General features: G+C 61.5%; 1 protein-coding gene across 1 annotated transcript in view; it reads right to left on the minus strand.

The window, feature by feature from the left end:
- The window catches only part of LOC311164796 (latent-transforming growth factor beta-binding protein 4-like), a gene marked incomplete at its 5' end in the record, with an annotated part of 29,384 nt that extends 8,551 nt beyond the window's left edge, over positions 1 to 20,833 (minus strand). Inside the window, 16 exon segments of the mRNA XM_084224404.1 lie at positions 671 to 721; positions 1,899 to 1,967; positions 4,290 to 5,321; positions 6,199 to 6,324; positions 7,120 to 7,251; positions 7,715 to 7,846; positions 9,458 to 9,580; positions 10,380 to 10,505; positions 10,578 to 10,703; positions 12,760 to 12,879; positions 14,195 to 14,320; positions 15,807 to 15,932; positions 17,175 to 17,300; positions 18,127 to 18,258; positions 20,578 to 20,765; positions 20,820 to 20,833. Coding sequence (XP_084080530.1) covers positions 671 to 721; positions 1,899 to 1,967; positions 4,290 to 5,321; positions 6,199 to 6,324; positions 7,120 to 7,251; positions 7,715 to 7,846; positions 9,458 to 9,580; positions 10,380 to 10,505; positions 10,578 to 10,703; positions 12,760 to 12,879; positions 14,195 to 14,320; positions 15,807 to 15,932; positions 17,175 to 17,300; positions 18,127 to 18,258; positions 20,578 to 20,765; positions 20,820 to 20,833 — 2,749 coding nt within the window.
- Between the last annotated feature and the right edge of the window lie 832 nt (positions 20,834 to 21,665).

A 21,665-nucleotide genomic window follows, 5' to 3' on the forward strand; every position in this document is an offset into this window, starting at 1 on the left:
AGGGACACCCCAAAATCAATCACAGGGACACCCCCAAAGTGACAGGGACACCCCCAAATCACAGGGACACCCCCAGAGTGACAGGGACACCCCAAAATCAATCACAGGGACACCCCAAAATCAGAGGGACACCCCAAAATCACAGGGACACCCCCAGAGTGACAGGGACACCCCCACAGTGACACCCCGAAATCACAGGGACACCCCCAGAGTGACAGGGACACCCCGAAATCACAGGGACACCCCCAGAGTGACAGGGACACCCCCAAATCACAGGGACACCCCCAGAGTGACAGGGACACCCCCAAATCACAGGGACACCCCCAGAGTGACAGGGACACCCCCAAAGTGACAGGGACACCCCCAGAGTGACAGGGACCCCCCCCCGGCAGAGGGCGGGGCCGAACAGGGAGCACTCGTCCACGTCTGGGGGGGCAGGGACACCCCGAAATCAGAGGGACACCCCAAAGGGACAGGGACACCCCGAAATCACAGGGACACCCCCGGCAGAGGGCGGGGCCGAACAGGGAGCACTCGTCCACGTCTGGGGGGGCAGGGACACCCCGAAATCACAGGGACACCCAGAAATCACAGGGACACCCCAAAACCACAGGGACACCCCAAAATCACAGGGATACACCCACAGTGACAGGGACACCCCCAAAGTGACAGAGCCCCCCCCGGCAGAGGGCGGGGCCGAACAGGGAGCACTCGTCCACGTCTGGGGGAGGGACACCCCGAAATCAATCACAGGGACACCCCCAAATTACAGGGACACCCCCAGAGTGACAGGGACACCCCCAAAGTGACAGGGACACCCCCAAAGGGACAGGGACACCCCCAGAGTGACAGGGACACCCCCGGCAGAGGGCGGGGCCAAACAGGGAGCACTCGTCCACGTCTGGGGGGAGGGGCACCCCGAAATCAGAGGGACACCCCAAAAAACAGGGACACCCCCACAGTGACACCCCGAAATCACAGGGACACCCCCAAAGTGACAGGGACACCCCAAAATCACAGGGACACCCCAAAGGGACAGGGACACCCCCAGAGTGACAGGGACCCCCCCAAATCACAGGGACACGCCCAAATCACAGGGGCACCCCCAGAAATCACAGCGACACCCCCAGGGTGAGAGGGACACCCCCAGAGTGACAGAGACACCCCCAGAGTGACAGGGACACCCCCAGAAATCACAGGGACACCCCCAAAGACACGGGGACCCCCCTCAAAGTGACAGAGACCCCCCCAAAGTCATGGGGACCCCCCAAAGTGACAGAGACCCCCCCAAAGGCACAGGGACACCCCAAAGTGACAGAGACCCCCCCAAAATGACAGAGACCCCCCCCAAAGGCACAGGGACACCCCAAAGTCATGGGAACCCCCCAAAGTGACAGGGACCCCCCCCAAAGTCATGGGGACCCCCCCAAAGTGACAGAGGCCCCCCCCAAAGTGACAGAGACACCCCCAAAGTGACAGGATCCCCCCCAAAGGCACAGGGACACCCCCAAAGTGACAGAGACCCCCCAAAGGCACAGGGACCCCCCCAAAGTCACGGGGACCCCCCCCAAAGGCACAGGGACCCCCCCAAAGTGACAGGATCCCCCCAAAGTGACAGAGACCCCCCCCCAAGGCACAGGGAACCCCCCAAAGTCATGGGGACCCCCTCAAAGTGACAGAGACCCCCCCAAAAGGCACAGGGACCCCCCCCAAGGACCCCCCCAAAGTCATGGGGACCCCCCAAAGGCACAGGGACCCCCCAAAGTGACAGAGACCCCCCCAAAGTGACAGGGACCCCCCCAAAGTCACGGGGACACCCCCAAAGTGACAGGGACCCCCCCAAAGTGACAGGATCCCCCCCCAGGGCAAAGGGGGGACACGGGGGGTGGGGGTCTCACCTGTGGGGGGGCCCTGGGGGGTCTCGGGGAGGCGGCCGGGCCCGTGGGGACACAGGGACAGGTGAGCATCTGGGGTGGGGGGGCACGGGGGGGGTCAGGGACCCCAAAATTCTGTCCAGGATCCCCCCCAAATTCGGTTTGTGCCCCCCCCCCCCCCCACCATTTCCTCTTTTCCACACCTCAAATCTGTTCCCATCATTTTGGGGGAGTACCAGGGGTCCCAAATCCCCCCTAAATCCCCCCAAATCCCACCCCAAATCCATCCCAAATCCATCCCAAATCCCACCCCAAATCCCACCCCAAATCCACCCCAAATCCATCCCAAATCCCACCCCAAATCCACCCCAAATCCCCCCCAAATCCATCCCAAATCCCACCCCAAATCCACCCCAAATCCCACCCCAAATACATCCCAAATCTCACCCCAAATCCCACCCCAAATCCATCCCAAATCCCACCCCAAATCCCCCCCAAATCCCACCCCAAATCCCACCCCAAATCCATCCCAAATCCCATCCAAATCTCACCCCAAATCCCACCCCAAATCCCACCCCAAATCCATCCCAAATCCCACCCCAAATCCATCCCAAATCCCACCCCAAATCCCACCCCAAATCCATCCCAAATCCCACCCCAAATCCCCCCCAAATCCCACCCCAAATCCATCCCAAATCCATCCCAAATCCATCCCAAATCCATCCCAAATCCCACCCCAAATCCATCCCAAATCCATCCCAAATCCACCCCAAATTCACCCCAAATCCCCCCCAAATCCCCCCCAAATCCCACCCCAAATCCCACCCCAAATCCACCCCAAATCCCACCCCAAATCCCACCCCAAATCTCACCCCAAATTCACCTGAAATCCCACCCCAAATCCCACCCCAAATCCATCCCAAATCCCACCCCAAATCCATCCCAAATCCCACCCCAAATCCCCCCCCAAATCCCACCCCAAATCCCACCCCAAATCCACCCCAAATCCCACCCCAAATCCACCCCAAATCCCACCCCAAATCCACCCCAAATCCATCCCAAATCCATCCCAAATCCACCCCAAATCCATCCCAAATCCCACCCCAAATCCATCCCAAATCCCACCCCAAATCCCACCCCAAATTCACCCCAAATCCACCCCAAATCTCCCCCAAATCCACCTTAAATCAACCTAAAATCCCCCTCAAATCCCCCTAAATGCCCCAAAATCCCCCCCTAAATCCCCCTCAAACCTTGACCCCAAATCCCAGGAGGTTTTTGGGGTCTCCCTCACCTGTGCCAGGTGTGGGGCAGGGCTGGGCCGGGCACTGTGCCCCCCATGCCCACCCCAAATCCACCCCAAATCCACCCCAAATCCCCCTCAAATCCCCCTAAATTCCCTAAAATCCCCCATAAATCCCCCCTAAATCCCCCTCAAACCCTGACCCCAAATCCCAGGGAGGTTTTTGGGGTGTCCCTCACCTGTGCCAGGTGCGGGGCAGGGGTGGGCAGGGCACTGTGCCCCCCATGCCCACCCCATATCCACCCCAAATCCACATTAAATCCACCCCAAATCCCCCCATTCCCCAAAATCCCCCATAAATCCCCCCTAAATCCCCCTCAAACCCCGACCCCAAATCCCAGGGAGGTTTTTGGGGTGTCCCTCACCTGTGCCAGGTGTGGGGCAGGGCTGGGCAGGGCACTGTGCCCCCCATGCCCACCCCAAATCCACCCCAAATCCCCCTCAAATCAACCTAAAATCCCCCTAAATTCCCTAAAATCCCCCTAAATTCCCTAAAATCCCCCCCTAAATCCCCCTCAAACCTTGACCCCAAATCCCAGGGAGGTTTTTGGGGTGTCCCTCACCTGTGCCAGGTGTGGGGCAGGGCTGGGCAGGGCCCTGTGCCCCCCATGCCCACCCCAAATCCACCCCAAATCCACATTAAATCCACCCCAAATCCCCCCATTCCCCAAAATCCCCCATAAATCCCCCCCTAAATCCCCCTCAAACCCCGACCCCAAATCCCAGGGAGGTTTTTGGGGTGTCCCTCACCTGTGCCAGGTGTGGGGCAGGGCTGGGCCGGGCACTGTGCCCCCCATGCCCACCCCAAATCCACCCCAAATCCACCCCAAATCCCCCTCAAATCCCCCTAAATTCCCTAAAATCCCCCATAAATCCCCCTCAAACCCCGACCCCAAATCCCAGGGAGGTTTTTGGGGTGTCCCTCACCTGTGCCAGGTGCGGGGCAGGGCTGGGCAGGGCACTGTGCCCCCCATGCCCACCCCAAATCCACCCCAAATCCACATTAAATCCACCCCAAATCCCCCCATTCCCCAAAATCCCCCATAAATCCCCCCTAAATCCCCCTCAAACCTTGACCCCAAATCCCAGGAGGTTTTTGGGGTGTCCCTCACCTGTGCCAGGTGCGGGGCAGGGCTGGGCAGGGCACTGTGCCCCCCATGCCCACCCCAGGGTGCAGCAGCACTGCGGGCGCGTCACGTTCGGGGCCAGGACCCCGCAGGCCCGACTGAAACACGAGGCCACCCCAAAATCCCCAGGAGGGCTTTGGGGTCGGGTTTGGGGGGTCTGGGGTCGGGTTTGGGGGGTCTGGGGTCCGATTTGGGGGGTTTGGGGTCCGATCTGGGGGGTTTGGGGTCGGGTTTGGGGAGTTTGGGGTCGGGTTTGGGGCGTCTGGGGTCTGATTTCGGGGGTCTGGGGTCGGATTTCAGGGCTTTGGGGTCGGATTTGGGGAGTTTGGGGTCTGATTTCAGGGCTTTGGGGTCGGATTTGGGGAGTTTGGGGTCTGATTTCAGGGGTCTGGGGTCTGATTTGGGGGATTTGGGGTCGGATTTCAGGGCTTTGGGGTCTGATTTGGGGGCTTTGGGGTCGGATTTCAGGGCTTTGGGGTCGGATTTCAGGGCTTTGTGGGATCTGGGGGTTTTGGGGTCGGATTTGGGGAGTTTGGGGTCTGATTTCAGGGCTTTGGGGTCGGATTTGGGGGATTTGGGGTCGGATTTCAGGGCTTTGGGGTCGGATTTCAGGGCTTTGAGGTCGGATTTGGGGGATTTGGGGTCTGATTTCAGGGCTTTGGGGTCGGATTTCGGGGCTTTGTGGGATCTGGGGGTTTTGGGGTCGGATCTGGGGGATTTGGGGTCTGATTTCGGGGCTTTGGGGTCGGATTTCAGGGCTTTGAGGTCGGATTTGGGGGATTTGGGGTCTGATTTCAGGGCTTTGGGGTCGGATTTCGGGGCTTTGTGGGATCTGGGGGTTTTGGGGTCGGATCTGGGGGATCTGAGGGCTCTGTGGGGTGGGCAGGGCCCCGCAGCGGCCGCTGACGGGGTCGAACTCCTGCCGGGAGTCGGGGCACAGGCACAGGAAGGAGCCCTCGACGTTCTCGCAGCGCTCGGCCCCGCACACCCCGCGGAGGGTCTGGCACTCGTCCACGTCTGCGGGGTCGGGATTTGGGGTTGGGAATTCGGAATTTGGGGGATTTGGGGTTGGGGATTTGGGGGGTTTGGGGTTGGGGGTTTGGGATTTGGGGTTGGGGGTTTGGGATTTGGGGGATTTGTGGTCAGGGGTTTGGGATTTGGGATTTGAGGGGTTTGGGGTTGGGGATTCGGGGGATTTGGTGTTTTGGGGTTGGGGATTTGGGGGATTTGGGGAGTTTGGAATTTGGGATTTGGGGTGGGAATGGGGACATGGGGCCAGGGCCAGGGTGTCCCCGGGGCTGGTGGCCGTGTCCCCGGGCTGGTGGCCGTACCCACGCAGTGGTGGCCGTGCCGGGCGGTCTCGTAGCCGGGGTCGCAGGGATTGGGGTGGGATGGGGACACAGGGACTGGGATTTAGGGCACAGGGACTGGGATTTGGGGCACAGGGACTGGGATCTGGGTGTCCCCAGGGGCTGGTGGCCGTGTCCCCAGGGGCAGTGGCCGTGTCCCCAGGGGCAGTGGCCGTACCCACGCAGTGGTGGCCGTGCCAGGCGGTCTCAGACCGGGGTCGCAGGGATTGGGGTGGGATTTGGGGCACAGGGACTGGGATTTGGGGCACAGGGACTGGGATCTGGGTGTCCCCAGGGGCTGGTGGCCGTGTCCCCAGGCTGGTGGCCATGTCCCCAGGGGCAGTGGCCATGTCCCCGGGCTGGTGGCCGTACCCACGCAGTGGTGGCCGTGCCGGGCGGTCTCATAGCCGGGGTCGCAGGGATTGGGGTGGGATGGGGACACAGGGACTGGGATTTGGGGCACAGGGACTGGGATTTGGGGCACAGGGACTGGGGTCTGGGTGTCCCCAGGCTGGTGGCCGTGTCCCCAGGGGCAGTGGCCGTACCCACGCAGTGGTGGCCGTGCCGGGCGGTCTCGTAGCCGGGGTCGCAGGCGCACTGGAAGGAGCCGGGCAGGTTGTGGCAGGTGGCGTGGGCACCGCACAGGGTCCCGTTGGAGCACTCGTCCACATCTGGCACGGGGTGGGAGGAAGGGTTGGGGACAGCCCGAGGTCCTTGGCCACCACCTGGGGCTGGCCTTTGTCCCCCTGTGTCCCCAGCCCAGTCCCCATGTCCCCATTCCCATTCCCATTTCTATCCCAAACCGTAGCAGTCTCCACCATCCCCGGGCCCGAATCCTGGCAGGTGCTCAGGAACAATCCCATACCTCAATCCCAAATCCCAAATCCCAAATCCCAAATCCCAACCCCAAATCCCCAATCCCTCACCGACGCAATCCCGCCCATCCCTGGGCCGGAATCCCAGCTGGCACTTGGGAACAATCCCATATCCCAAATCCCAATCCCAATCCCAATCCCAATCCCAATCCCACCCCCTCACCGATGCAGTCCCCGCCATCCTCGGGCCGGAATCCCGGCTGGCACTCGGGAACAATCCCCAATCCCAATCCCCAATCCCAATCCCAATCCCATATCTCCAATCCCAATCCCAATCCCAATCCCCAATCCCATATCCCCAATCCCCAATCCCAATCCCAATCCCACCCCCTCACCGATGCAGTCCCCGCCGTCCCCGGGCCGGAATCCCGGCTGGCACTCAGGAACAATCCCCAATCCCAAATCCCAAATCCCAAATCCCAAATCCCAATCCCAAATCCCAAATCCCCATCCCAATCCCAACCCCAATCCCACCCCCTCACCGATGCAGTCCCCGCCGTCCCCGGGCCGGAATCCCGGCTGGCACTCGGGAACAATCCCCACTCCCAAATCCCATATCCCAAATCCCAAATCCCAATCCCAGCCCCTCACCGAGGCAGTCCCCGCCGTCCCCGGGCCGGAATCCCGGCTGGCACTCGGGCACGCAGCGATAGGAGCCCGGAATGTTCTCGCAGCGCTGCGCCCCGCAGAGCCCGGCCCCGTACTCCTGGCACTCGTCCACGTCTGGGATGGGGACATGGGAATGGGGACATGGGGACAATCAGGGACATGGGAATGGGGACATGGGAATGGGGACATTGGGATGGGGACATTCAGAACCCCAGACCATCCCCATCCCTGTGCCCGTCCCAATTCCCGTGTCCCCATTCCCATCCCGGTTCCCATTCCCATCCCAGTCCCCAAATCCCCGCTCCAGCCCCATATCCCAATATTCCCAATATCTCCATACCGGTCTCTACATCCCACATCCCAGTCCCCATACCCCACATCCGCATCCCAATCCCAAATACCAAATTCCAAAATCCTGCTGTCCCCATATCCCCTATTCCCAATCCCACCCCCTCACCGAGGCAGTCCCCGCCGTCCCCGGGCCGGAATCCCGGCTGGCACTCGGGAACAATCCCCAATCCCCAATCCCCAATCCCCAATCCCAATCCCAATCCCAATCCCAATCCCAGCCCCTCACCGAGGCAGTCCCCGCCGTCCCCGGGCCGGAATCCCAGCTGGCACTCGGGCACGCAGCGATAGGAGCCCGGAATGTTCTCGCAGCGCTGCGCCCCGCAGAGCCCGGCCCCGTACTCCTGGCACTCGTCCACGTCTGGGATGGGACAGTGGGGTGGGGACATGGGGACAATCAGGGACACGGCAGGATGGGGACATTGGGATGGGGTGAGAACACAGAGATATGGGTAGTCCTGGTGTTCCCATTCCCATCCCATTCCCTAAAGTCCCACCCCATTCCCCAAACTCCCACCCTATTCCCCATTCTCCATTCCCACATTCCCACCCCATATCCCCGAATCTCCACCCCATATCCCAACCCCACACCTCATATCCCCCATCCCAAACCCCATATCCCAATCCCCACCCCATATCCCAGGTGCCCCACACTCCCACTCCGTTCCCATTCCCATTCCCATCCCCGTTCCTGTTCCATTCCCGTTCCCATCCCTGTTCCTGTTCTCATCCCCGGTCCCGTCCCATTCCCGTTCCCATTCCTGTTCCCGTTCTGTTCCCGTTCCCATTCCCGTTCCCGTTCCCATTCCCGTTCCCATTCCCGTTCCCATTCCCATTCCTGTTCCATTCCCGTTCCCATTCCCATTCCTGTTCCCGTTCCCATTCCCATTCCCATTCCCATCCCTGGTCCCGTTCCCATTCCAGTTCCCATTCCCATTCCCGTTCTGTTCCCGTTCCCATCCCCATTCCCATTTTCCCGTTCCCGTTTTCCCATCCCCGTTCCCGTTCCCATTCCCATTTTCCCGTTCCCATCCCCATCCCCATCCCCATCCCCATTCCCATTCCCATTCCCATTCCCATCCCCATCCCCATCCCCATCCCCATTCCCATTCCCATTCCCATTCCCATCCCCATTCCCATTCCCATTCCCGTTCCCGTTCCCATTCCCATCCCCATTCCCGTTCCCATTCCCATTTTCCCGTTCCCATCCCCATCCCCATCCCCATTCCCATTCCCATTCCCATTCCCATCCCCATTCCCATTCCCATTCCCATTCCCATTCCCATCCCCATCCCCATTCCCATTCCCATTCCCATCCCCATTCCCATTCCCATTCCCATTCCCATTCCCATCCCCATTCCCATTCCCATTCCCATCCCCATTCCCATTCCCATTCCCATTCCCATCCCCATTCCCATTCCCATCCCCGTTCCCGTTCCCATTCCCATTTTCCCGTTCCCATCCCCATCCCCATCCCCATCCCCATTCCCATTCCCATTCCCATTCCCATTCCCATTCCCATTCCCATTCCCATTTGCCTGTTCCTGTTCCCATTCCCGTTTTCCCATTCTCATTCCCGTTCCCATTCCCATTCCCATGTTTCCGTTCCTGTTCCCATCCCCATTCCCATTCCCATCCCCGTTCCCGTTTTCCCGCTCCCGTTTTCCCGCTCCCATTTTCCCGTTCCCGTTCCCGTTTTCCCATTCCCGTTTTCCCGTTCCCGTTCCCATTCCTATTTTCCTGTTCCCATCCCCGTTTTCCTGTTCCCATTCCCATTTTCCCATTCCCATTCCCATTCCCATTCCCATTCCCATTTTCCCATTCCCGTTTTCCCGTTCCCGTTCCCGTTTTCCCATCCCCATCCCCGTTCCCATTCCCATTTTCCCGTTCCCGTTCCCATTCCCATTTTCCCATTCCCATTTTCCCATCCCCGTTTTCCCGTTCCCGTGTTCCCGTTTTCCCGCCCCCTCACCGCGGCACTCGGCCCTGGCGTCGTCGGTGCGGAACCCGGCCGGGCACTGGCACTGGAAGGAGCCCTCGGTGTTGAGGCAGCGCCCGCCGGCGCAGACGGCCCCGCGCTGGCACTCGTCCACGTCTGGGGGGATTCGGGGTTTGGGGTTGGGACATTGGGGTTTGGGGTTTGGGGTTTGGGATTTGGGGTTTGGGGTTTGGGACATCAGGGTTTGGGGTTTGGGATTTGGGGTTCGGGGTTTGGGACATCAGGGTTTGGGGTTTGGGACATTGGGATTCGGGGTTTGGGACATTGGGGTTTGGGACATTGGGGTTTGGGAATTGGGTTTTGGGACATTGGGGTTTGGGACATTGGGATTTGGGGTTTGGGACATTGGGGTTTGGGACATTGGGGTTTGGGACATTGGGTTTTGGGGTTTGGGACTCTGGGATTTGGGACATCGGGCTTTGGGAATTGGGTTTTGGGACATTGGGATTTGGGCTTTGGGACTCTGGGATTTGGGATTTGGGGTTTGGGACATTGGGGTTTGGGGTTCAGGGTTTGAGATGTGGCAATGGGGTGGGTGTGGTGGCTGCCAGCACAGATGGCCCCGTGCTGGCACTCGTGCACGTCTGGGGTTGGGGACATCAGGATTGGGATGACCATGGGGACACTGGGACTGGGACAACTCTGGGGACTGGGATGGTGACACCAGGACTGGGATGGTGACACCAGGACAGGGATGGTGACACCAGGACTGGGATGGTGACACTGGAACTGGAACAACCCTGGTGACACCACGACTGGGACAGCTCTGGGGACACCGGGATGGAGATGACAACACCCCAACCCCAAACCCCAAACCCCAAACCCCCCGCCACCCTCCTCGGGTGCCCCCGAGGTGCCACCGCGCCGTCCCCAGGTGTCCCCAGGTGTCACCCACCGGAGCAGGCGGTGCCATCGGCGGTGGCGGCGAATCCGTCGGCGCAGAGGCAGCGGAAGGAGCCGGCCGTGTTGACGCACTCGCCGTGCGGGAAGCAGAAGTCACCCTCCAGGCACTCGTTGACGTCTGTGGGGCCACCAGAATGTCACCCGGGGGTGGTGGCACCGCCGGGGCGTCCCCGAGGGGGTCCCCGCTCACCCTGGCAGGCGGTGGCGCCGGCGGTGGCGCGGTAGCCGCGCTGGCACTCGCAGCGGAAGGAGCCGGCGGTGTTGAGGCAGCGGCCGTGGGGGGCGCAGGGGGAGCCCCCCGAGCACTCGTCCACGTCTGGGGGGACATGGGGACATCAGGGGGACATCGGGGGGACATGGGGGTGGTGGCCAGGGGAGTTATGGGGTCTCCAAATCCTCCAAGTTAAGGTGACCCCATAACAGTGACCACAAGTCACGGTCATCCCATGGCGTGGTGACCCCGAGCACTCGGCCACGTCTGGGGGGACATGGGGACATCAGGGGGACATGGGGACATCAGGGGGACATGGGGACATCAGGGGGACATCAGGGTCACCAGGGGGACGTGGGGACATCAGGGGGACGTGGGAACAGGAGTTATGGGGTCTCCAAATCCTCCAAGTCAAGGTGACCCCATAAGAGAGTGACCACAAGTCATGGTCATCCCATGGCGTGGTGACCCCGAGCACTCGGCCACGTCTGGGGGGACATGGGGACATCAGGGGGACGTGGGGACATCGGGGGGACGTGGGGACATCGGGGGGACGTGGGGACATCGGGGGGGTGGCCACCAGAGGTTTGGGGACCCCATAAGAGAGTGACCACAAGTCATGGTCATCCCATGGAGTGGTGACCCCGAGCACTCGTCCATGTCTGGGGGGACATTGGGGTCACTGGGGGACATTGGGGTCACCAGAGTGACATGAGGACATTGGGGGGACATGGGGACATCAGGGGGACGTGGGGACATCAGGGGGACGTGGGGACATCGGGGGGACATGGGGACAGGAGTTATGGGGTCTCCAAATCCTCCAAGTCATGGTGACCCCATAACAGAGTGACCACAAGTCATGGTCATCCCATGGCGTGGTGACCCTGAGGACTCGTCCATGTCTGGGGGGACATCGGGGTCACTGGGGGACTTGGGGACATCAGGGGGACATGGGGACATTGGGGGGACATGGGGACATCAGGGGGATGTGGGGACATCAGGGGGACACGGGGACAGGTGTTATGGGGTCTCCAAGTCCCCCAAGCCATGGTGACCCCATAACAGACTGACCACAAGTCATGGTCATCCCATGGAGTGGTGACCCCGAGCACTCGTCCACGTCTGGGGGACATTGGGGTCACCAGGGGACATCGGGGTCACCAGGGGACATTGGGGTCACCAGAGTGACATGAGGACATCAGGGGGACATGGGGACAGGAGTTATGGGGTCTCCAAATCCTCCAAGTCAAGGTGACCCCATAAGAGAGTGACCACAAGTCATGGTCATCCCATGGAGTGGTGACCCCGAGCACTCGTCCATGTCTGGGGGGACATCGGGGTCACTGGGGGATGTGGGGACATCTGGGGGGACATCGGGGTCACTGGGGGATGTGGGGACATCTGGGGGGACATCGGGGTCACTGGGGGACGTGGGGACATCAGGGGGACATGGGGACAGGTGTTATGGGGTCTCCAAGTCCCCCAAGCCATGGTGACCCCATAACAGAGTGACCACAAGTCATGGTCATCCCATGGAGTGGTGACCCCGAGCACTCATGTAGGGGGTGTCTGGTGACACAGGTGAGGTGACCCAGGTGACATTGAGGTGACACCAGGTGACACTGAGGTGACCCAGGTGACATTGAGGTGACACCAGGTGACACTGAGGTGACACCAGGTGACACCAGGTGACACCAGATGACAGGGGGTACCTGCGCAGCGCCCCTGGCACAGGTGGAAGCCCTCGGGGCAGGGCTGTCCCCGGGGGTGTGGGGACACCGAGGGGACACCAGGTGACACTGAGGTGACACCAGGTGACCCAGGTGACACTGAGGTGACCCAGGTGACACTGAGGTGACACCAGGTGACAGGGGGTACCTGCGCAGCGGCCCTGGCGCAGGTGGAAGCCCTCGGGGCAGGGCTGTCCCCGGGGGGGTGGGCTCACCCAGGTGACACTGAGGTGACACCAGGTGACACTGAGGTGACCCTGAGGTGACCCAGGTGGCACCAGGTGACAGGGGGTACCTGCGCAGCGGCCCTGGCGCAGGTGGAAGCCGTCGGGGCGGGGCTGTCCCCGGGGGTGTGGGGACACCGAGGGGACACCAGGTGACACTGAGGTGACCCTGAGGTGACCCAGGTGACACCAGGTGACAGGGGGTACCTGCGCAGCGGCCCTGGCGCAGGTGGAAGCCCTCGGGGCAGGGCTGGCAGCGGAAGGAGCCCGGCGTGTTGACGCACTCCTGGCCCGGACACGCCAGGTGGTTCTCGCACTCGTCGATGTCTGAGGGGACATTGGGGACGTTGGGGACACCGAGTGACCACAGGGTGTGGTGACCAATAACAGAGTGACCACAGGGCGTGGTGACCAATAACAGAGTGACCACAGGGCATGGTGACCAATAACAGTGACCACAGGGCGTGGTGACCCCAAGTTCTCGCACTCGTCGATGTCTGAGGGGACAACGGGGACATTGGGGACACCGAGTGACCACAGGGCGTGGGGACCCCATGCCAGAGTGACCACAGGGCGTGGTGACCCCATGCCAGAGTGACCACAGGGCATGGTGACCCCAAGTTCTCGCACTCGTCGATGTCTGAGGGGACACCGGGGACACCGAGTGACCACAGGGCGTGGTGACCAATAAGAGAGTGACCACAGGGCGTGGGGACCCCATAACAGAGTGACCACAGGGCGTGGTGACCAATAACAGAGTGACCACAGGGTGAAGTGACCAATAAGAGTGACCACAGGGCGTGGTGACCAATAACAGAGTGACCACAGAGCGTGGTGACCCCGTAACAGTGACCACAGGGCGTGGTGACCAATAACAGAGTGACCACAGGGCGTGGTGACCAATAACAGAGTGACCACAGGGCGTGGTGACCAATAACAGAGTGACCACAGGGCATGGGGACCAATAACAGAGTGACCACAGGGCGTGGTGACCAATAACAGAGTGACCACAGGGCGTGGTGACCCCACAGCAGTGACCACAGGGCGTGGTGACCCCTCCCAGTCCCCCCTAGTCCATCCCAGTCCATCCCAGTTCAATCCCAGTCCCTCCCAGTCCCACCCAGTTCCCTCCCAGTCCCCTCCCAGTCCCTCCCAATCCCCTCCCAGTCCCTCCTAGTTCCCTCCCATTCCCATCCCAGTCCCCCCCACTTACACCCCCATTCCCCCCAGTCCCTCCCAGTTCCTCCCAGTTCCCCCCAGTTCCCTCCCAGTCCATCCCAGTCCCTCCCAGTCCCTCCCAGTCCCTCCAGTCTCCCCAGTGCCCCACTCACCCTGGCAGGGCTGCTGCCCCCCAGCCCCCCGGTACCCCCCCAGTCCATCCCAATCCCCTCCCAGTCCCTCCCAGTCCATTCCCAGTCCATCCCAGTCCCCCCCAGTCCCTCCCAGTCCCTCCCAGTCCCTCCCAGTCTCCCCAGTGCCCCACTCACCCTGGCAGGGCTGCTGCCCCCCAGCCCCCCGGTACCCCCCAGTCCATCCCAGTCCCTCCCAGTCCCTCCCATTTCCCTCCCAGTCCATTCCCAGTCCCTCCCAGTCCCTCCCAGTCCCCCCCAGTCCCTCCCAGTGCCCCCAGTGCCCCACTCACCCTGGCAGGGCTGCTGCCCCCCAGCCCCCCGGTACCCCCCCGGGCAGACGCACTCGAAGCCCCCCGGAAGGTTCTGGCAGCGCCCGTGGGCGCAGGGCGGGGGGGTCTGGGCACACTCGTCCACGTCTGGGGACACAGGTGGGCACAGGTGGGGTTTGGGAGGGCACAGGTGGGGTTTGGGAGGGCACAGGTGGGCACAGGGGGGCACAGGTAAGTATGGGTGGGGTTTGGGAGGGCACAGGTGGGCACAGGGGGGCACAGGTAAGTATGGGTGGGGTTTGGGAGGGCACAGGTGGGCACAGGGGGGCACAGGTAAGTATGGGTGGGGTTTGGGAGGGCACAGGTGGGCACAGGGGGGCACAGGTGGGCACAGGTGGGCGCAGGGCGGGGGCACAGGTGGGCACATGTGTGGTTTGAGGTGTACCCAGGTGTGCACAGGGGTGCCCAGGTGGGCACAGGTGTGGCTTGAGGGGCCCAGGTGTGGTTTGGGGTGTGCCCAGGTGCGCCCAGGTGTGGTTTGGGGGACACAGATGGGGTTTAAGGCACACCCAGGTGTGCCATGGTGTGCCCAGGCGTGCCCAGGTGTGGTTTGGGGGACAGAGACGGGGTATAAGGCACACCCAGGTGTGCCCAGGTGCGGTCTGGGGTGTGCCCAGGTGTGCCCAGGTGCGCCCAGGTGTGCCCAGGTGCGGTCTGGGGTGTGCCCAGGTGTGCCCAGGTGTGCCCAGGTGCACCCAGGTGCGGTCTGGGGTGTGCCCAGGTGTGCCCAGGTGTGCCCAGGTGTGCCCAGGTGCGCCCAGGTGTGCTCAGGTGCGGTTTGGGGTGTACCCAGGTGTGGTCTGAGGTGTGCCCAGGTGTACCCAGGTGCAGTTTGGGCGTGCCCAGGTGTGCCCAGGTGTGGTTTGGGGTGTGCCCAGGTGTGCCCAGGTGTGGTTTGGGGTGTGCCCAGGTGTTCCCAGGTGTGCCCAGGTGTGCCCAGGTGTGGTTTGGGGTGTGCCCAGGTGTTCCCAGGTGTGCCCAGGTGTGGTCTGGGGTGTGCCCAGGTGTTCCCAGGTGTTCCCAGGCGTGCCCAGGTGTGCCCAGATGTGTTTTGGGGCGTGCCCAGGTGCGCCCAGGTGTGCCCAGGTGTGCCCAGGTGTGGTTTGGGGTGTGCCCAGGTGTGCCCAGGTGTGCCCAGGTGCGTTTTGGGGCGTGCCCAGGTGTTCCCAGGTGTTCCCAGGCATGCCCAGGTGTGCCCAGGTGCGTTTTGGGGCGTGCCCAGGTGCGCCCAGGTGTTCCCAGGCGTGCCCAGGTGTGCCCAGGTGTGCCCAGGTGCGTTTTGGGGCGTGCCCAGGTGTGCCCAGGTGTGCCCAGGTGTGCCCAGGTGTGGTTTGGGGTGTGCCCAGGTGTTCCCAGGTGTTCCCAGGCGTGCCCAGGTGTGCCCAGGTGCGTTTTGGGGCGTGCCCAGGTGCGCCCAGGTGTGCCCAGGTGTGGTTTGTGGTTCCCAGGTGTTCCCAGGTGCGCCCAGGTGTTCCCAGGTGTTCCCAGGTGTGCCCAGGTGTGGTTTGGGGCGTGCCCAGGCGCGCCCAGGTGTGCCCAGGTGTGCCCAGGTGTGCCCAGGTGCGTGGCTGACCTCGGCACTCGGTGCCCGCGGGCTCGGAGGTGAAGCCGGGGCCGCAGAGGCACCGGAAGCCGCCCACGGAATTCTCGCAGCGCCCCGGGGAGCAGGGAGGGGGCACCTGGCGGCACTCGTCGATGTCTGTGGGCACAGGTGGGCACAGGTGAGCTCAGGTGGGCACAGGTGAGCTCAGGTGGGCACAGGTAATGGGGACAGGTAATGGGGACAGGTGGGGACAGGTGGGCACAGGTAATGGGGACAGGTGGACACAGGTGAGCTCAGGTAGTGGGGACGGGTGGGCAGAGGTGAACTCAGGTGGGCACAGGTAATGGGGACAGGTGGGCACAGGTGAGCTCAGGTGGGCAGAAGTGAGCTCAGGTGAGCTCAGGTGGGCACAGGTGGGCTCAGGTGAATTCAGGTGAGCTCAGGTGGGCACAGGTAACCAGGACAGGTGGGCACAGGTGAGCTCAGGCGGGCTCAGGTGGGCACAGGTGAGGGGCAGGTAGAGCATGACATGAACCCCCCCAGGACCCACCAGGGAACCCTTTAAAGACCCCAAATCTCCCCCAACCCCCCCCCAAACCCCCCAGGACCCCCCAAACCCCCTCAGAACCCCCCCAAAATCCCCTCAGGACCCCCCAAACCCCCTCAGGATCCCCCCCCGGAGCCCCCTCCCCACTCACCCACGCAGTGCCTGCCCTGGGGGCTCAGCCAGAAGCCCCCCAAGACCCCCCCAAATCCTCCCAACCCCCCCCCCAAACCCGCCAGGACCCCCCAAACCCCCTCAGGACCCCCCAAATCCTCCCCAAAACCCCTTTAAACCCCCCCAAATCCCCTCAAATCCCCCCCCAAACCCCCTCAAATCCCCCCCAAATCCCCCCAAATCCTCCCCAAACCCCCTCAGGACCCTCCAAATCATCCCCAAACCCCCCCCAAAACCCCCTCAGGACCCCCCAAATCCTCCCAGAACCCCCCCAAATCCCCTCAAATCCCCCCCAAACACCCTCAAATCCCCCCAAACCCCCTCAGGACCCCCCAAATCCTTCCCAAACCCCCTCAAATCCCCTCCAAACCCCCTCAGGATCCCCCCCCGGATCCCCCTCCCCACTCACCCACGCAGTGGGTGCCCTGGGGGCTCAGCCAGAAGCCCCCCGAGACCCCCCCAAATCCCCCCAATACCCCCCCAAACCCCCCAGGACCCCCCAAACCCCCTCAAATCCCCCCCAAATCCTCCCCAAACCCCCTCAGGACCCCCCAATACCCCCCCAAACCCCCTCAGGACCCCCCCAAATCCCCTCAAATCCCCTCCAAATCCCCCTCAAACCCCCTCAGGACCCCCCCAAACCCCCCCAGCCCCCCCCCCGGATCCCCCTCCCCACTCACCCACGCAGTGGGTGCCCTGGGGGCTCAGCCAGAAGCCCCCCCGGCACAGGCAGGTGTAGCCCCCTCCCCCCCGGGGCACGCAGCGCCCGGGGCCGCACACGGTGGGGTCGCGCTGGCACGGGGACACTGCCGGGGTTGGGGCCATTTCAGGGGGTTTTGGGATTTTTAGGGGATTTTTGGGGATTTTTGGGGATTTTTGGGGATTTTTGGGGGGATTTTGGGGGGATTTTAGGGGATTTTTATGTGGTTTTTAGGGGATTTTAGGAGAATTTAGGGGATTTTTATGGGGTTTTAACTCCCAAAAACCCCCAAAATCCCCCCTCAAATCCCCCCAAATCACCCCAAAACACCCCAAATCCCCCCAAAACCTCTCCAAACCCCCCAAACTTCCCCAAATCTCCCCAAATTTTCCTCAAATCCCCCCAAATACCCCCCAAAATCCCCCCCCAGATTTCCCCATACCTCCCAAAATCCCCCCCAAACCCCCCCAAATCCCCCCAAACCCCCCAAAATCCCCCCAAACACCCCCAAATCCCCCTAAACCCCCCCAAATCCCCCTAAATCCCCTCCAAATTTCCCCAAATCCCCCCAAAATCCCCCCAAACCCCCCCAAATCCCCCTAAACCCCCCCAAATCCTCCTAAATCCCTCCAAATTTCCCCAAATCCCCCCAAAATCCCCCCCAAACCCCCCCAAATCCCCCTAAACCCCCCCAAATCCCCCTAAATCCCCCCAAACCCCCCAAATCCCCCCCAAATCCCCCTAAATCCCCTCCAAATTTCCCCAAATCCTCCCCAAATCCCCCCCAATCCCCCCAAAATCCCCCCAAACTCCCCCAAAATCCCCCAAATCTCCTCCAAATTTCCCCAAATCCCCCCCAAATTTCCCCAAATCCCCCCCCAAATCCCCCCAAAATCCCCCCCAACCCCCCCCAAGCCCCCTCCCCTCCTCACCTGGCTCCGGGGGGGGCAGGGTGGGCAGGGCCCCCCCAAAGTGGGGGCTGGGCCGGGGCACCACGATCACCTCGGGCCCGGGGGGGGGCGGCGGGGGGGGCCGGGGGGTCCCGGCCTGGGGGGGCTCCGGGGCTGGGGGGGGGAGGGGAGGAAAAAAAAAGGGGGGTCAGGGGTTAAATTGGGGGAGTTTGGAGGGGATTTGGGGGGTTTAGGAGGGGTTTAGGGGGAATTTTGGGGGGATTTGGGGGCTTTAGGAGGGGTTTGGAGGAGGTTTGGGGGTGTTAGGAGGGGATTTTGGGGGTTTAGGGGGGATTTGGGGGGTTTAGGAAGGGTTTTGGAAGGGTTTGGGGGGTTTAGGGGAGATTTTGGGGGGATTTGGGGGGTTAGGGGAGATTTGGGGGGTTTAGGAAGGGTTTTGGGGGGGTTTAGGGAGATTTTGGGGGGATTTGGGGGGTTTAGGAGGGGTTTGGAGGAGGTTTTGGGGGTTTAGGGGGGATTTGGGGGGGTTTAGAAGGGGATTTGGGGGGGTTTAAGGGGGATTTTGGGGAGATTTGGGGGGTTTAGGAGGGGTTTGGGGGCTCTAGGAGGGGATTTGGGGTGTTTACGAGGGGTTTTGGGGGGATTTGGGGAGATTTGGGGGGATTTTGGGGGTTTAAGGAGGATTTGGAAGGGTTTAGGAGGGGATTTGGGGGTTTAGGAAGGGTTTAGGGGAATTTTGGGGGGATTTTGGGGGGATTTGGGGGCTTTAGGAGGGGTTTGGAGGACGTTTGGGGGTGTTAGGAGGGGATTTTGGGGGTTTAGGGGGGATTTTGGGGGGTTTAGGAAGGGTTTTGGGGGGATTTGGGGGGTTTAGGGGAGATTTTGGGGGGATTTGGGGGGGTTAGGGGAGATTTGGGGGGTTTAGGAAGGGTTTTGGGGGGGTTTGGGGAGATTTTGGGGAGATTTGGGGGGCTTAGGAGGGGTTTGGAGGAGGTTTTGGGGGTTTAGGGGGGATTTGGGGGGGTTTAGAAGGGGATTTGGGGGGGTTTTGGGGGATTTGGGAGATTTGGGGGGATTTTGGGGGTTTAAGGAGGATTTGGAAGGGTTTAGGAGGGGATTTGGGGGTTTTGGGGGGTTTGGGGGTTTAGGGGAGATTTTTGGGGGATTTGGGGGGTTTAGGAGGGGTTTGGAGGAGGTTTGGGGGGATTTGGGGGATTTGGGGGGATTTGGGGGGTTTAGGAGGGGTTTGGAGGAGGTTTTGGGGGTTTAGGGGGGATTTGGGGGGTTTAGGTGGGATTTGGGGGCTCTAGGAGGGAATTTGGGGTGTTTACGAGGGGTTTTGGGGGGATTTGGGGAGATTTGGGGGGATTTGGGGGGTTTAGGGAGGATTTGGGGGGTTTAGGAGGGGATTTGGGGGTTTAGGAAGGGTTTTGGGGGGGTTTGGGGGGTTAGGGAGATTTTTGGGGGATTTGGGGGGTTTAGGAGGGGTTTAGGAGGGTTTTGGGGGGGTTTAGGGGAGATTTTGGGGGGATTTGGGGGGTTTAGGAGGGGTTTGGAGGAGGTTTTGGGGGTTTAGGGGGGATTTGGGGGGGGTTAGAAGGGATTTGGGGGGGTTTAGGGGGGATTTTGGGGGATTTGGGGGTTTAGGAGGGGTTTGGGGCTCTAGGAGGGGATTTGGGGTGTTTACGAGGGGTTTTGGGGGGATTTGGGGAGATTTGGGGGGATTTTGGGGGTTTAAGGAGGATTTGGAAGGGTTTAGGAGGGGATTTGGGGGTTTAGGAAGGGTTTGGGGGGTTTAGGGGAGATTTTTGGGGGATTTGGAGGGTTTAGGAGGGTTTGGAGGAGGTTTTGGGGGTTTAGGGGGGATTTGGGGGGTTTAGGAGGGGTTTAGGGGGGTTTAGGGGGAATTTTGGGGGATTTGGGGGGTTTAGGAGGGGTTTTGAGGAGGTTTTGGGGGTTTAGGGGGGATTTGGGGGGGTTTAGAAGAGGATTTGAGGGGGTTTAGGGGGGATTTTGGGGGGATTTGGGGGCTTTAGAAGGGGATTTGGGGGGGTTTAAGGGGGATTTGGGGGGATTTGGGGGGTTTAGGAGGGGTTTGGGGGCTCTAGGAGGGATGTGGGGTGTTTACGAGGGGTTTTGGGGGGATTTGGGAGATTTGGGGGGATTTGGGGGGTTTAGGGAGGATTTGGGGGGTTTAGGAGGGGATTTGGGAGGTTTAGGGAGGGTTTGGGGGGGGTTTGGGTGGTTTAGGGGGGATTTGGGGGGTTTAGGGGGATTTTGGGGGGATTTGGGGGCTTTAGGAGGGGTTTGGAGGAGGTTTGGGGGGTTTAGGAGGGATTTGGGGGGATTTGGGGGGATTTGGGGGGGTTTAGGGAGGGTTTTGGGGGGTTTAGGAGGATTTTGGGGGTTTTTTGGGGGGGTTTTTTTCCGGGTTTTTTTTGGGGTGCTCCGGGAGGTTTTTGGGGTGCTCACAGGGGGTCGGGGGGGTGCTCAGGGGGGATCCCAGAGGGACCCCCGCCCCATCCTGGCCCAGGAACTGGGTGTTGATTCGCAGGTCCGAGGCCGAGTAGTGATAGCCGGGCCCGGCGGGGCAGATCTCCCGGAACCCCTCTGCATTTGGGGAGGGGTCCCGGGGGCACAAATGGGTCTGGGGGCTCCCCCTGGGGGCGGGGGAACACCCCAAAACACTGGGGGATCCCCCCACCCACCCCCACCCCGGTTTGTCCATCCCCCTCCCAAAAATTCCCGGGTTCCTCCCTAAAAATTCCTCCAGGAGTTTTCCGACCCCTCCCCAATTTCTCGGACCCCTCCCCATATTCTCGGACCCCTCCCCATATTCTCGGACCCCTCCCCAAATTTCTGGACCCTTCCCCAATTTTCAGGACCCCTCCTGAACCCTTCAGACCCCTCCCCAAATTCCTGGACCCCTCCCCAAATTCCTGAGTCCCTCCTGAATATCTCAGACCCCTCCCCAAATTCCTGGACCCCTCCCCAATTTCCAGGACTCCTCCCCAAATTCCCGAGTCCCTCCTGAACATCTCAGACCCCTCCCCAAATTCCAGAACCCCTCCCCAAATTTCCCGGACCCCCCCCAGACCCTTTTTCCCCTCCCCATCCAAATTTTGGGTGCAAATTTTGGGGTCTCCCCCTCCAAATTCTGACCCCACTTCCCCCCAAATTCCCGGGACCCCTCCCCAAATTCCCGAGCTCCCCCAGAGCCCCTTGGACACCCCCAGACCCATTTCCCCCCCTCCCCAATCCCCCCCCCAATTCTGGGAGGTTTTTTTGGGACATTTTTGGGGAGAATTTCGAAGATTTTTGGCCTCCCCGGACACCGAATTTTCCCCCCCGCGATTTTGGGGGGGGCGCTTCCAAAAATTCGTGAACCCCAAAATAATTTTGGGGAGGGGTCGCAACAATTTCAGGGGCTCCCAAAAACTTTGGGGCGCCCGAGAGACGGAGGTGGGGGAGGGGAGGAAAGGGAGCAAAACTCCAAATCCGCCTCATTTTTGGGGGGAATTTTGGGGTTTTTCGCCATCCCCAGAGCCCGGATTTTTTCC

This window comes from Fringilla coelebs (assembly GCF_963513975.1).
Source record: "Fringilla coelebs genome assembly, chromosome: 37".
Lineage (NCBI taxonomy): Eukaryota > Metazoa > Chordata > Aves > Passeriformes > Fringillidae > Fringilla > Fringilla coelebs.